This window comes from Schistocerca gregaria, chromosome 5 (assembly GCF_023897955.1).
Source record: "Schistocerca gregaria isolate iqSchGreg1 chromosome 5, iqSchGreg1.2, whole genome shotgun sequence".
Lineage (NCBI taxonomy): Eukaryota > Metazoa > Arthropoda > Insecta > Orthoptera > Acrididae > Schistocerca > Schistocerca gregaria.
In genome coordinates, this window is record NC_064924.1 from 567,396,020 (window position 1) to 567,411,839 (window position 15,820).

The window sequence follows — 15,820 nt, forward strand, 5'->3', positions numbered from 1 at the left end:
TGTTAGGTTTGACCACTGTATTCATTAATTTTTTACTGCCTTATGCATTTCGGCCTTACACCATTCACAAAGGATCTATAATAGAAATACATGAAATGGTATTACTGAAAATACACTGGTACAATAAAATTTCGTAAAACATACTTCACACAAAAGGAAGTGGTAAGCACTCAGTGAAATACATTGATAAAATACATGAAATACACATCATAAAAAACAAAGAGAGGTAAAAGAAAACTGCATTTGACAGACATGGATACAAAGTATCTGGCTTACATATTTGATGACATCTGATTGCAAGCTGACTCATTTTACACATCGAAGTATTAGGTAAGAAGAATGTCAGATGGCAGTACTATACAGCATTAATGAAAATTTGATGTTTTGAAATAAAGAATTACTGACAGAATTGATTGGTCAATATAGCCTTACATTACAAATAACAGTTTATTAGCTAACAAATATCAATCTGGTGTAAGGAGATTGGCAAAAACTTTCGCCTCATGAAGGCCTCAGAATATAAAAATCTAACTAAAAGAAGTTAACTTCTAGCAGTTTAAAGAAATAATAGATTACAAAATAAATGCATACGCATAATCCATTAACCCATACATAAGAACATTAGAGCCAGTATAGTGGTATTCCAGCTCTAAGATCAAACAAAATTTTACAAAGTTACAATTTAAATGAGAGAAAGCATATTTGGTGTGTAACTATTTTACAGAGAAAAGAATCAGTGTATAAAGTAAAATACAAAATATAATATATCTAAAGACATAAAGGTACCAGATGAGTTGTAGTTAACCTACAGCTCAAGATAAATAATAAAAATTTGAATCTGTCAAGTCTTGTGAACATACACAGTGTGCAACATTATATTCTCTGAGGTATGTAAAAGCAGGATACAATAGATAAAATTAGCGACGATGTGGTGTGATGTGTAAGTCTGGAAGGTCGCATAATGAAATGGGTTAAGATATTTTTTTCATTTTTCGAAAATGTTGTCCTTATCATGTTATAAATAATCAAGTTATTGTCTTACAGCAAACCAACACTGACAATATAATATTTGTACCTCATATTAACTATCATGTTCAAATGAAAAACTTGCTCGCCGTCTTTAGGTATTGCTGGCTCTACCAGCAGTGGAATAGTATTAAATAAGGCCACTACATTTTAATGGTATGCTCACAGTTTATTGTTGCTTACAACCTTTGAATAGCTGTGTTTGTTCGTGTTCTTGTCTTGTTCACGAGCTCACTGTTACTGATGCCTACACAATCATTTCTGAATTGTTGTCTACACCGCAATCCACAAACTAAAACCATTGCCATGCTTTAACTGGCCTTTTGCACTTTACGGGTGATTTAATATCATCAGTCGCGAGTAACATATGGTTTTACAAGAGAACAAGCAAAAGCGGACTGTCAGAAAGATAGCACTTCACACAACACTTAGCATTGCATCTCGTGGTCACCACCACCACAAACTAATCTGAGGCAACATTGGTAATTCACACTGGCCGTTATTTCACGGCGCTTCAAAATACTTCACAATGCGTTTCAAATAGGGGAATCAACAGACCGTCACGACATGGCAAGGTTTGTTGGGAGTATGTTCTGAAGGTATTTTGTGTTCTTGGATCTTCTTAAAATTTATTTAATTATTGTGCTTTGTTTTCGTGACAAATTACAAATGTTTAAGACGACTTGGATATATTTTGTCCGTTGCGTGTTCCCACAAGCGAAGTCAAATTCCTGAAACCGAAAAGTTATTTAGGTTTTACTATAACAGAACAGTCCTTAATAGAGCCATCTTCAAGCCCTGTAGCATGAATGACAAAAAGCTTCCAGTCGTACATTTATCTAAGGGAACCAGTATTTGCTCGTGGTTTTCGTAGAAGACTTCTCGAGCAATGTGTGCCCTTCACAAACGTAACAATAATTCTCAGACTAAACACTCAGAAGCAAGAATTCTTTTGTCCCATATAAAAAGCTATAAAAATAACGGCTGTTGCAAAATTATTTTCGTAATTTCCTCGAACACTCGCAATCTCACATTCCTTAATTGCAATACGGAGTTACGTTTACTTTGGGATATGGGGGCATTTTTGATCGGAAAGCAGCAGCACCACATTCCATAACCGTGGTTTTAGGCAGACATTCTGCCCCAAGCGCAATTTTCATTCTCCGATGGTTGTCTACCGATATCTGTCATTCGATAACTAAGAACAGAACAACAGCACATTTGCCCTGTTTGATAATAATGTCGCCTAGTTAACGTTTCCGCATTTACCGCACGCATGTCGGAAGACACAAATGCCACACTAATACCATGTCTATGCTTATACACGCGCATCGAAGTCACGCTACATTGCATGTCCGCTGCAGCAGTGCACTCAGACGGCAACTTTTTTGATCGTCCCTTATAATTCTGTATTTCAGCAGGGAACATTTGAAATTCCCTCTCCGCTATGGCAACTGTGATCGGCAGGCTTATCTTTTTGCATAATTGTCGTTTATGGAAAAAATAACTCTGTATCAATTTTGGGGAACTAAGACTTAATTTTTAGAATTATACATGTATGTTATAAATAATGGCACACTGCAGTGTCGGTTTGTTGAAAATAACGAAGACATGGAAAATTGTTGTCCTAATTATTGTTGTATGTTGGCAGCAATGTTAGTTTACTAAATCAAGTTGTTATACTTTCATAATTTTTGTGTACGAATTGGAGTAATCGATTAAGCGCGTAACCAGTGTAATTTACTTCGTGCTGTACGCTAAGTAGTTCACAGCTAATTAACAAACGTTATCATATCGATATTATGTCGCAGTAATTAACGTTCTGTATTACATGTGTATGCAGGACTGGCGATATTAGTTGCGGTTCAGCTGTCAGATGACAGTAATATTTGTTCTTTTGTAGAATATACTGATGAACTAAGTCAAACAGCCAAATTGATATGCATCAGTGCCCTTGTCTGAAACTGCAATAGCCCGAGGTGTTGAATAGTTGTGATTATGCTGCTTATTCAGTATTTTATTTCGTAGGTGTTGTGTGTCATTTTTGTTAAGAGGCAAAAATAAGTATCTAATTTGCGTGTGTGCGACAAGATAGAATATTTTTTGTGGAATAATAAAGACAGTAGTCATACATTGTTCACCAACGCAACATTTCAAACGTGCAGTGACAAAATATGGGGAGCAGTCAGCTGTACAGTTTGTCATGGGGAGAGTTTGGTACGTCGCTTGTATCTGCCGTTCAGCTACTGAGATGCCATGGAGATCTTGTTGATGTGACGCTGGCAGCTGGTGGCCGCAGTTTTCCCGCACATAAAATAGTCCTCAGCGCAGCAAGCCCATTTCTTCTGGACCTTCTGAAGGTTGTAATGGTTCTCCATCGTAGTGATATTAACAAACAAACAAAATATATATATTTTTGGATGATAGCAGAAATTCACACCCTTTATGCACATTCATCTTATCGATGTGGAAATTTGATTACTAGAAATTATTAGTAATTTGACAAAATTGACTGCATGGTAATCTCATATATTACCCTAGTAAGCGATTATGTTTTATATACAGGCCTACTTCTGTATTCTAGTAATTTGTATTGAATTCCTAGACATTAAAGCAATTGGAATCAGCACAGTCATTTCCCCAGTTAAAAATAGTATTGCTCTGTGCTGAAACGTCATTACATTAAGGAAGTTTGATATTTTTTTTTTTTTTTACTACAGTTCTGTTGCTCAAAAAAACTGACAAGATGACAATTTTCTTTATCGAAGTAAATGAAAGATGTTTTCTCTTACTGAACTTTTATATTAAAAAAAATTGTTACCCAATTATTCTTTTTTATCGTACTTCCTCATTTTTTGTGATGTGAAACTACACATACAAAATAAAACCTCTGCTGAAATAATGATATGTAGCCACATATTAGCTGAAAAACGCATAATACTTGCAAATCAGTTGATAGATTGCACATCATAGTTGTTACTAACCTACGATGCAAATAATTATTATTTCCTCTTAATTTACCCATGCTTTGTCCAACATTTAAAAAAATTACCAACCTCAAGTGTGGTAGGTACTGAAAACGGCATTCTGAAGCAAACCCCAGTAACATATTAGTCTAAAGAGCTTTTGGAAGTCAACCTGTTGAAAGAATATTCTGTTACTAAGGGAAATAACATCTTTGATTAAATGTGGAACAGTTGATATGAAAACTCTGTAACCAAGAGAGCAATGGCTAAAGTTTACAATGGGCCACCCATGCGCAGACTTTGGCAATGCCTATGCGTGTATGATCAAGCAGTGAATGTGTTATTACTTTTGACAATAAAAACAGATCACTTATCTTCACTCTCCCACCTCCCTAGTACTGTGATTTAATTTAACAAATCATATGAAACGTTGATTCACAATTCACCTATTCCACCATCGTAGATATGCCAGAAGGCCCTTTGTAAAGTGTTACTGTATATGAGTAATGTTCTAGTGGTCATAAGTAAAGAGTAGGTTGGTAGATGGGGACTGCTTGCATGCCATTATGGAGAAATGGTTTCTTTTGCCAATTTTTTTGGAATTCCAGGTTCACACGTTCTCATGAAACTATTTGAGGCCCGCCAGTGTGCACTCTTTAAGAGTATTGCTACTATACTTCAGTCAAGAGGAACATTTGATACTAGTTGTCGGCCTTAATAAGTGATGTAATGTTAATGGCTGCTGTGATATTTTTGTTGTGTATTTTCACAGTGATTAGTTGACAAACCTGACCTGAAAGCAAAAGGACTTGGTTGTGGTGACATACTGATTTGTAGCATAGTCTGAGGTCTAGGTTAAGCTGGAAAGTGACAGTTTGGTTGAGATCTACATCTACATAGATACTCCGCAAGCCACTGTATAGTGTGTGGCGGAGGGTACCCTGTACCACTGTCAGTCATTTCCTGTTCTGTTCCATTTGCAAATAGAGCAAGGGAAAAACAACTGTCTGTATGCCTCTGTACGAGCCCTAATTTCTTGTATCTTATCTTTGTGGTCCTTAAGCCGAATGTATGTTGGCTGCAGTAGAATCATTCGGCAATCACCTTCAAATAAGAGTTAACTCTAAATTTCCTCAGTAGTTTTACTCGAAAAGAAAGCTGCCTTCCCTTCAGGAATTCCCATTTGAGTTCCCAGAGTATCTCCATAGCACTAACATGTTGTTCAAACATACCGGTAACAAATATAGCAACCCACCTCTGCATTGTTCCGATGTCTTCTTTCAGTTTGACCCGGTACGGGTCCCAAACACTCAAGAAATACACAAAAATAGGCTTTAACTTACATTTTTGCACATTTAGGGCTAACAGTCATTCATCACAGCAACTGGAAATTTTGTCTAAGTTGTCTTTTGTCTTCGAAATCTTACCATACACCACAGAAGCATCGGCAAACAAACACAGATTGCTGCCCACACTGTCCGCCAAATTGTTTATATGTATGGAGAACAACTGCAGGCCTATCACACTTCCCTGGGGCATGCCTGATGAAAAATCCTGGTTGTGGTGACACATGCTAATCTGTAGCTTAGCCGATTTTAAAAAAAAAAAAGGAAAAGAAAAAATCACCATCAAAACACACACACACACACACACACACAAAACTAATAATTTAAAGGTGCGTGAAATGTAGATCTGGACAATTCGTTTTAAATTGTTGTGAGTGGAGGGGGAGAATTTTAGAGAGTAACTTATGATTTAAGTTCTCAATCTTATGTCCAAAACATAATTTGACATGCTACTTTAACATATATTAAAATTTTCTCTGTACACCTTTGTGGTACATTGCCTCTACACCTTCTCTTTGTATAAGACTGTGGCTATAGTTGTCATATTTTTCCAAATTTCATAGGACCGAAACGGTGCAGTATTAAAATGCTGGACTTGCATGTAGTAGAAACTAGGTTCAAATCTGTCTTGCCATCCAGATTTAGGCTTTCTGTGATTTCCCCTCACTTGATTAAGGTAAGTTCTAGGACAGTTCCTTTGAAAAAGCCATAGCCGATTTCCTTCCCTATCCTTGTCTTATCTGAGCTTGTGCTCCCTCTTTAATGACCTTGTCAATGAGATTAATTTCCGTTTTTCTTCGTCATCTTTGGTGTGTATGGGAGCTGGTCTTTTTGCATTTCTGTTTCACAATGTGTTGACTGCTGCACACTTACTGATTGATGTTTCACTGCAAGGTCAGGCACGCGGCATCAGGCATACAGTTTGGCCACCTCAGTACTTTAAGATGTTGCAGAATGGCCACATTTCTGTCGTGTAAGCCCTGGTTCCTATCTCAGTCCTTAAACTTTGTAATGCAGATAACTTGCTTTCAGAAATTGCATCGACTGTCCCACTTGCCACTTATTGTTAAAGCTGTATATTCACTGTTTCTGTAGTCTAGCAAGTGCCATGATCCATTTTATTTTCATCAAATGCAATTAGTGATAAAATACACTTCTCATACGCTCACACCAGCTGGATGGTATGCTGATCTGTGAAAAGGACCAAGTGCGGCAAACAGCAGAAATATTGTTGAGACTGTGGAAGACTGAAGATAGTGTACCTCAACCTAGTCCAGAATATGAAGAGAACATCAGTTTACCTGGGCAATAGAGTTGATTTAGGATATTGGGTGACTGTTACAGTTTCCTCTAGGTTTCCTGAAAACAGTTTGGTGTATGTGCCTGCCCATGGCTGTGATGTAAGTTTATTTGCATATCTTCGCTTGAAGGGGGAATAGTAAAGGGAAATACAAAAGCGTCAGATTCCACGCATCTGCTTTGACCCATGACATCACAAATATGGCGGAAACGACCATACACTATGACTCCAATATGGTCCCTATGACGTTATTACGTAAACATGACCACAAACAGGAAAATACATTGAAAAACCAACACACACGTGTTCCACAAAGAACCTAATGAAATTAACGGGACAAGCATGGGAAATTGGGGGTTTTTGGGTGGGGACAAAGTAAATATGAACAAATTTAGTCACACACCACCATACCAAACCACACAAAATGACAAAAGAAAAGGACAACACAAAACTTCTCAAATTCCACTAAACACAATATCCTCTGTAATCAGACACTTCCCTTGACCTGTACAGCTCAACAGCAGTTCCTGATCCCACAAATTGGAATCGAACACTTCCCTTGACCTATATAGCTCAACATCAGCTCCCGATCCCACAAATTGGAATTGAACAATTCCCTTGGCCTATTTAGGTCAGAAAATACCGATACCAAATCATGAAACCCAAAACTACAACCACTTCCACAATCACCACTACCTCAAACAACACAACAAACCAACAGTATTGGAATCGAACACTTCCCTTGATTTGTTATCTTTACGACATCTCCACATATATAGCCGTCCCTGGTCAGAGACGCTGGAACTTTAGTAAGCGTCGTTTCTTCACAACGTACTGAACACTTCACGACTTCATCCGAATAGTTGAAGATATTTTATTAGAGACATCGCACTGTCCCCCATCATTGCCGACAACCGAAAACTGTTGACCTTGTCAGTCATATCCATACCTACCAAAGACATAAAAGAAAGCAGTTTACCAAAATTCACACATGATGAACAGAAAAAAAACTACAATAATGTCGACATAACAAAACCCAAGTCGTTAACTCACTGAAAAATATTCTGCTGAAAGCACAGTCACTACCAATACCACACACGTGCAATGCTACCATGCAAGTGAACCCCATACGCCACGTAACACGCTACCCATAAACACACCACCAGATAGAACCACCGACCGCAACAATACGCCACCTATAAACATGCCTCACATTCAAACTAACCCAAAAACATCACCTAACACACAAACACACCACCAGAGAGTACCACCGTTCACATCAAAATGACACCTATAAACACGCCACTCTCACAAGATAAATTCCATGCCATCGTGACGTCACACACCACAACAGCCTTACATCACGGGTCAAAGCCGTGGATCGGATGCTTCGGTCGACTGGGTAAAGATATAGTTGGTCATTTGTATAAGAAGTGAGGTGTTGGTTTTAGAGTTGACAGGACATTGAGGGAAGTAGTGGTTTGTGGCAGTAAAGGCGTGGACATGGTGGATGTTAGTGTGTAGGGATGGGGTGGTGTTGGGGAGAAACTGAGAGTGTGGTGATTTAATCAGGTGGTTCAAGTCTTTATACAGGGTGAGTCTAGAGGAAAGTTACATGCTTTGAGAGGTGATAGTATTCGTGATTTTGAACAGAAAACTTCATATGGACGTATGCCCTATTCCAAATGGTTTCCGAGATAGAACACATGTAATATCACTTTTGTACATTTTTCTTGAATAACTCGAAAACCGCACTCTCTGGTGAACTAATGGTTTGTGTGAAGAGAGCACAAGAATGTTGAAAAACTTGCTCGACGGTCATGTGCTGTAGCTTATGTAGTTTTTATAGGCTAATTCAAGGTAACAAGTTGGACGAACAGTTTGATATGGGACACTTGTGGTATATCAAGTCAGGAAACCTACCTCAAATTGTAGCAAATTTAATATAGTTTAATTTTGTATTGCAGCACGTTTTAACAGGAGGGTGCAGTTTTCGAGTTATTCAAGAAAAACTTACAAAAGTGATATTAAATGTGTCCTATCTCAGAAACCATTCGGAATAGGACATACGTCCATATGAAGTTTTTTGTTCAGAGTCACTAATACTACTACCCCTCAAAGCATATTCCTTTCCTCCTGATTCACCCTGTATAATCCTGACACATTTTTGTTACAGTGACCAATACAATACTGGTACTGAAGAAGTACATGTTTTAGTCTATAGTAGTAATTTATTTATTCTGCCTACTGGCAAAGGAAGGAGGCAAGGTAATAATTCACAACTTTAGACTAAAACATGTATTTGTTCAAGTCTTTGATTAAAAGTGTGACTGGACAGTGAGTTGGAGGGTGTTCATATACTGTGGTAGGAATTCTTGTGATGGGATGAAGTGAGTTGAATTTCTTTTAGTTAATACAGCTGAAATTCAGTCAGTGTTAGGAGCCATTGTCATTACCACTCCACAGACACACATTTCAATTTTGTTACAATCCAGGTTATCACATATACAGCCCCTTCATTGCAGCCCACAGTATCTTCTCTGGTTGTTGATTTTGGGCATTTAATATTATTTTATTGCTCTGTACTGTTGATGCTTCATTTACACTGATGAGCCAGAACATTACGACTGCCAACCTACTATTGATATAAACCCAGCTAGGCAGTAGCAGCACCACCACCTGGTGAGGAACGACTGTTGGTGCATGTAGTATCAGTGAGTGTGCTGTCCATATGTAGAATGGGGAAGCTACACAATCTGAGTTTGACCGAGGACAGATTGTGATGACCTGGAGGATCAGCATGAGCATTTTGGAAACTTTGTGACTTGTTGGGTGTTCGAATGGTCAGTACCTTCAACATGTAGTGAAACTGAGGTGAAACCACATCCAGATGTGGGGTTTGGTGCCCACCCCTCATTACAGATGTCAGATGTTGTAGGCTGGGCAGACTGGTAAAACAGGACAGGTGATGAACTGTAGTGGAACCAACATCAGACTTTAATGCTGGGCAGAGTAAAAGTGTGTCTGAACACACAGTACACCGAACACTCCTGATGACGGCCTCCGCTGCCGGGGACCCATGCACGTACCAATGTTAACACTGTGACATCGGCAACTGCGACTGAAATACAAATGACCATTGGCACTGGACGTTATGCAGTGGCAGTGTGTTGCATGGTCTAATTAATCTCAAGACATTCTTCATCATGCCAATGTAAGGGCGTGAATCCGTCGTCTTCCAGGGGAACAGCTCCTTGACACCTGTTCTGTGGTAATGGAGACAAGCTGACGGTGGCTCCATTATTCTCTAAGGAACATTCACGTGGGCATCCATGGGTCCAGTGGCACTCGTGCAAGGCACCATGATGGTCAAGGAGTATAGTACTCTGGTTGCAGACCACATACGCCTCTCCATGATGATCCTGTTTCAGTGGCATTTTTCAACCAGATAATGCACCATATCACAAAACCAAGAGTGTGATAGAGTGGTTTGAGGATCACAGTGGTGAGTTGCAGTTGATTTGCTGCCCCCCCCCCCCCCCCCCCCCAACTCGCTGGACTTTAACCCTATCGAACAAATCTGGGATGTGATTGAACATGGTGTCAGAGCTCATGGCCTTCTCACTGGAATTTTTGGGAATTAGGTGACTTGTGTGTGCAGATGTGTTGCCAACTCCCTCCAGCGACCTACCAAGACCTCATTGCTTTCATGCCACAATGCATCGCCTCTGTTATCTGTGCCAAAGGTGGCCATAACACCTATTAGGTAGGTGGTCATAATATTCTGTCTGATCAGTGTATATCACTGCAAGCCATGTGTGCATTACATGTAACTTTTGTTATTCCTTCTTGGTGTTGCAACTTCCACAAATGTATAGGCAAGCAGCATTTATTGTGCAAAGTTGCCATGAAATGGCCGAGCTGAGAGAATTGGGGGAAATGTAGCCTTGTAAACTGCCGTGGAGGGTAGAAGGCAGTGCCTGTGAGGACTGTACTCAGTGACACCAGGGTATAATACGTGCATACTGAGGGGCTATGTTGTTAGTGATTGATTTGTCATATTCGTCATCGATCAGTTGGTGCTCAAGCTTATCTGTGCTCCCTCCCCCCCCCCCCCCTCACCTACCCCCTCTCTTTCCACACAGTACCTGTACTGAATTATTTAGAGATGAACAGTGATTGCAGCATTCATTCTAGGGTACAACCATGCCCAAAACAACAAGTAAATAATCTTGTTGAACAAAGTCGCTTTGTGGACCTGCGGGAAACTGGGTGGATGCATCGATGGATAGCAGCACATGTTAAGCACAATGCATTTGTGCTGTGTCATTGCTTACAGTTGTGCTCTGTGGAACATTACTTGACCTGTAGACCAGGTTCTTGATGGCTGTGTAGGACAGACACACGTCAAGATCGACACATTGTCCGAGCCACAGTGGCTGACTAATCTTCATCCAGGGAAGAAATTTGTGCACGTATTGCAGTGGCTGTCACCAAATTATCGTTAGGAACTGTCGACTTGCAGAAGAGCTAAGATCATGAATGCCTTTACAGGAAAGGAGTCAACTGAAGGTTGGAATGGTGCTGTGTTGTCTTCAGTGATGATTGTAGGATCTGTCTGTGTGTGAGTGATGGACATACATTCATAGGGTGTAGACCTGGTCAGTGACCTATTCCAGAGAGCATTTGCTCATGACACACAGGTTCCACCTCAGGCTTCATTGTGTGGGTAGGGGGAGGGGGGGGGGCATTTTACAACTCGTGATCACATCTGGTGTTTTTGCGAGGTAAAGTAACAAACACCTGATACATTGCACATGTTCTTATTCCTGTGCTAAATTACTGCATTCATTTGACAGGAGATGATGTGCTTTTTCAGAAGGACACCAAATGTTCACATACAGCTGCTGCTATGCAACATGATCCTTGTGGTGTACAACTACTGTCATGGCCAGCAAGAAAACCAGATCTCTTTCCACTTACAAATGTATGGGACTTGATGAAGCAGGAACTTACTTGTTCTCCAGAGCATGTCAGAAGCGTTGCCGAATTGCAACGAAAGGAGCAAGATGTTTGGGACAATCTGTCGCAGGATGCCATTTAACACCATAAGATTTTTTGCACTTGAGAATACATGGCTGCATTGCTGTAAGAGAAGGAAGTGCACTATGCATTGAAGCAACTGTTTTGACATCCTTTACTGTGACGTGTGTTTCATTTGGTCTGAATTTGTTGAGATCCCTGTCAGATCACTTGACTTTGCCCCTATGGATGTTGCAATTTTTTTTCCAGCGGTGTATTACATTTAACTGTGTGAAATGGAATAAAGGAAACTGAAGAGAGATCATCTCCTTGGAGTCGTGGCAAGACGCTGGTAAAGCTGGTGAAGGCAGTTTGGTATCCTCCTCGTGGTAAATTTGTGTTGTAATGATAAACCTTTTTGTATCAGTATGCTTTATTGTGTCCATTCACTCACTAGATGCAGCAAACACTTGTTTTACTCTGAAGAGTTGCTGTGGGTGATACAGTTGCTCCTCCTTGCCCAGGGACTGGATGTTTGTATTGTCCTCATCATTTCATCATCATCATCAGTAGCAACATAATCATCATTTGTAACTGTGACTAATTTGGATTGTGTAAAAATTGGGCTGTGTAAAAATTGGGACTTTGTATGGGCACTGCTGACCACACAGTTGAGCACCCCACAAACCTATCATCATCATCATCATCATCACAGATGCTCCTCACTCTGATTGTTAATTCTCATTTATTCTTTGTGTTCCATAAATTCCATAAAGAAAAATCTGCAGGGACATGGAACGAGCCGAGGTATGCAATAACAAAGGACAAGCACATCATATAAACTTAATAATTGTTATGATACTACTTAATATTATATGTGCTGGTGCCGCTAAGTGTAACTTTCAAGATTAGCGGTGAAACTTCTGTTGTGAATAAAGCAGCTGCTTCCTCATTTATATTAAATAGCTGCTGTAAATCTTCTGTTAGTAGCTAAATATTTTCTTGGTTACATTTAAGTTCTTCAAATAAAGTAGTTTCTTACTTCTGTAAGAACATAGAACTGTTTGCAGTATGTTACTATCTGTTGTGCAGCTTTAAAATGAACACTCCAAGTTGCTATGTAGCTAACAGGAATTTCCATTCCTTGATTCTAGATAATCAAATAATTTGTCGAAGGACTTGCTAATGAAGTATGTTTTTATTTTTATTTTGAATTGGTAAGGTCTAATTCATTGCTTTGTGTTAATGAGAGCTTATTGAATACTTTTACATCAGAAGAAATTCCTCTCTGAAACTACATTAGGCTGCAGTGGATGATTTTTGTTTTATGGACATTATGCCATGCTCATACGCCTATTTCTGAACCTTGTGTGTTGTTTCCTAATGCTGGCAACATCAAAGGCTACAAAGACTCAGCTAGCATTTTTAAACTTAAACCAGATCATCAAACTGAACTGTTTACTTGTATCCACTCAGTGGTGTGGTCATGGCGTCATCAGATCACTGCGTAGGAGTGCCTTAGGAACTGAGGCTTTAGGCACAGTAATATGCCTTGTAACACAGCGTAATGTCCATAAAACAAAGTTCATCAATGGTACAAATGCTAGCTGTTAAAGGCTGCTTTTTATGATCATTTTTTGTTTTGTTTTCTATTGTGGTTGTATAGATCGCAGTTCAGCAGAAACAGATTTTATCATCATTATTAGAAAGCATTAGGGACTAAATAAACTGTGAAGTGTGCATACGAATGCCAAGGTCCTTAAGAACGCTTCTGCAAGGTTGCAGTAGTCTAAACAACTGCTCATTCATGCTGAATAAATACCTTATTTACTTTTCGTGCGTTGCACCAAAAGATAATTCCAGAAGACAATAGGAAGTGAAAATATGAAGAATAATCCTACACTCTTAGCTTTATGTCATCACAGCTCCTGAAAGCAAAGCATTTTGAACTGAGTGTCTTGATTAATGTATCTATTTGTATCCATTTTAACTTTTTATCCAATTGGATAAAACTTTGTAATGTGTTGTTGTCGAAAGATCCTGAAGATTATATGGGTAAGCTGGATAACTAGTGAAGAAATACTGAATTTAATGAGAGAGAGAAGAAATGTGTGGTGCAACTTGATTAAAAGAATTAGTAGGTTGGTAGGACATCCAGAGATGCCAGGGAATAGTTAATTTGCAAATGTAGGAAAGTGTAGGCGGTAAAAACTTGTAGAGGCAGATGAAGGCTGGACTACAGTAATCATGTTGCAGTAGTTGAGCAGAGGTCCAGCCTGGACCTTTCTCATAGTCCCCATTATTCTCATAGTTTGAAATCTGTTTCTCTTCTGAAATTTACATTATACTAGAATTGCAAAACATATTCTAAATACAGACATATGACAACAAGGAGAAAATTTTTTTCAGTCTTATTTTGGTACATGTTGTACAGTAATACAAATCAAAAATAAACTTAATCTTTGGTGCAGTTTCTTTTTTGAAGTAGTCATGTTTTGTGTTTTGAGGTTAAACTGGAATACCATGCCGACATAAAATCTTTGTGTAACAGCTAACTTATCAACAATGTAAATTCATCCAATGTTGGAGAAGGTTTAAATAGTCAACATTCAACAAATTGAGCACCTACTTTGCATAAAACTGTATCACACTTAATTCTTCAGCTAGTGTGTACCATGATCTTCCTTCTGGTTCACCTGTGGCATCAGTTGTTAGCTACAACTTAAGTTCCCATTTGTCTTACTATCACATGATGCACATTCTCAACATGTTCATCTTTGGTTACAGTTTGTGACTTTCTTCAGGAGTGGGATGGCATTTTGAAATAAGTCAGCTATTTCTTAACAAATAAAGTCATGTAGGAGTCCCACGTAGTCTTTCATCTAAAATTACAGTACTCTCACAACTGGTAATGCTCTTGTCTGTGTGCTACCTATGCACTCGGATTTCTGAAGATGGAAATAATTCCAAAATGCATTGTGCATACTTTGTAATCAGCAAAAGTCATTCTTCTCCTGCTGCTGTATGCCTTTTAAGTGAACTAGGAAGTGTAACTACAGATCTATGCATATTTATTTCATAGCTGTTGAAAACAAGTAATAAATTCCCTTTAAACCTTCTCCAATGTTGGATGAATTTCCTTTGATGATAGATCACTTGGTATAAATATTTTATGTCAGCACCAGTAAAATACACAATGGAACTTGAAGAAGAGGGCCAACTATTTTGCTAGATGTTTTATTTAAGAGAAAAAAAGAGTACCCTGGACCACAGTGTGTATAGAAAATCTACACACACTGACCTCTGTCTCCACACCTCAAGCCATCATCATCCATCACAAAGAAATTCAGTGCTAGAATATCTACATCTAGGTAGACACTCTGTGAGCCACCATACAGTGTGTGGTGGAGGTTACCATGTGCCACTTCTAGTCATTTCCCCCTCCTGTTCTACTCGCAAATTGAGCGAGGGAAAAATGACTGTATGCCTCTGTACGAACCCTAATTTCTCATATCTTATCTTTGTGGTCCTTACACGTGATGTATGTTGGCAGCAGTAGAATTGTTTGGCAGTCAGCTTCAAATGCCAGTTGTCTAAATTTTCTTGATAGTGTTTCTCAAAAAGAACATCACCTTCACTCCAATAATTCCCATTTGAGTTCCTGAAGCACCTCCGTAACACTTACGTGTTGTTCGAACCTACTGGTAACAAATCTAACTGTCTGCCTCTGAATTGTTTTGATGTCTTATTTCAATCCTACCTGGTACGGGTCCCAATCACTTAAGTGGTACTCAAGAAGAGGTTGCACAATGTCATATATGTGATCTCCTTTACAAGTGAACCACTCTTTCCAAAAATTCTTCCAATAAACCAAAGTCTACCATTCACCCTTCACTACCACTGTTTTCACATGCTCATTCCACCTCATTTCGCTTTGCAGTGTTATGCCCAGATATTTAAATGACTTGACTATGTCAAGCAGGACACTAGTAATACTGAATATGAACATTACAGGTTTGTTCTTCATACTCATCTGCATTAACTTACATTTTTCCACGTTTAGGACTAGCTGCCATTCACCATACAAACTAGAAATTTTGTCTAAGTCACCTTGTATCTTCCTACACTCACTCAACTTCGACACCTTACCATGCACCACA

The 15,820-nt window shown here is 39.0% G+C and overlaps 1 protein-coding gene across 1 annotated transcript in view; it reads left to right on the top strand.

Annotated features, from left to right (window-relative positions):
• The first annotated feature begins 2,684 nt into the window (after nt 1-2,684).
• LOC126272843 (transcription factor GAGA-like) overlaps nt 2,685-15,820 on the top strand; it is a 100,815-nt gene continuing 87,679 nt past the window's right edge. The window contains exon 1 of the mRNA XM_049976046.1: nt 2,685-3,386. Coding sequence (XP_049832003.1) covers nt 3,201-3,386 — 186 coding nt within the window. The 5' untranslated portion in view covers nt 2,685-3,200. The remainder of the gene's footprint in view (nt 3,387-15,820) is intronic.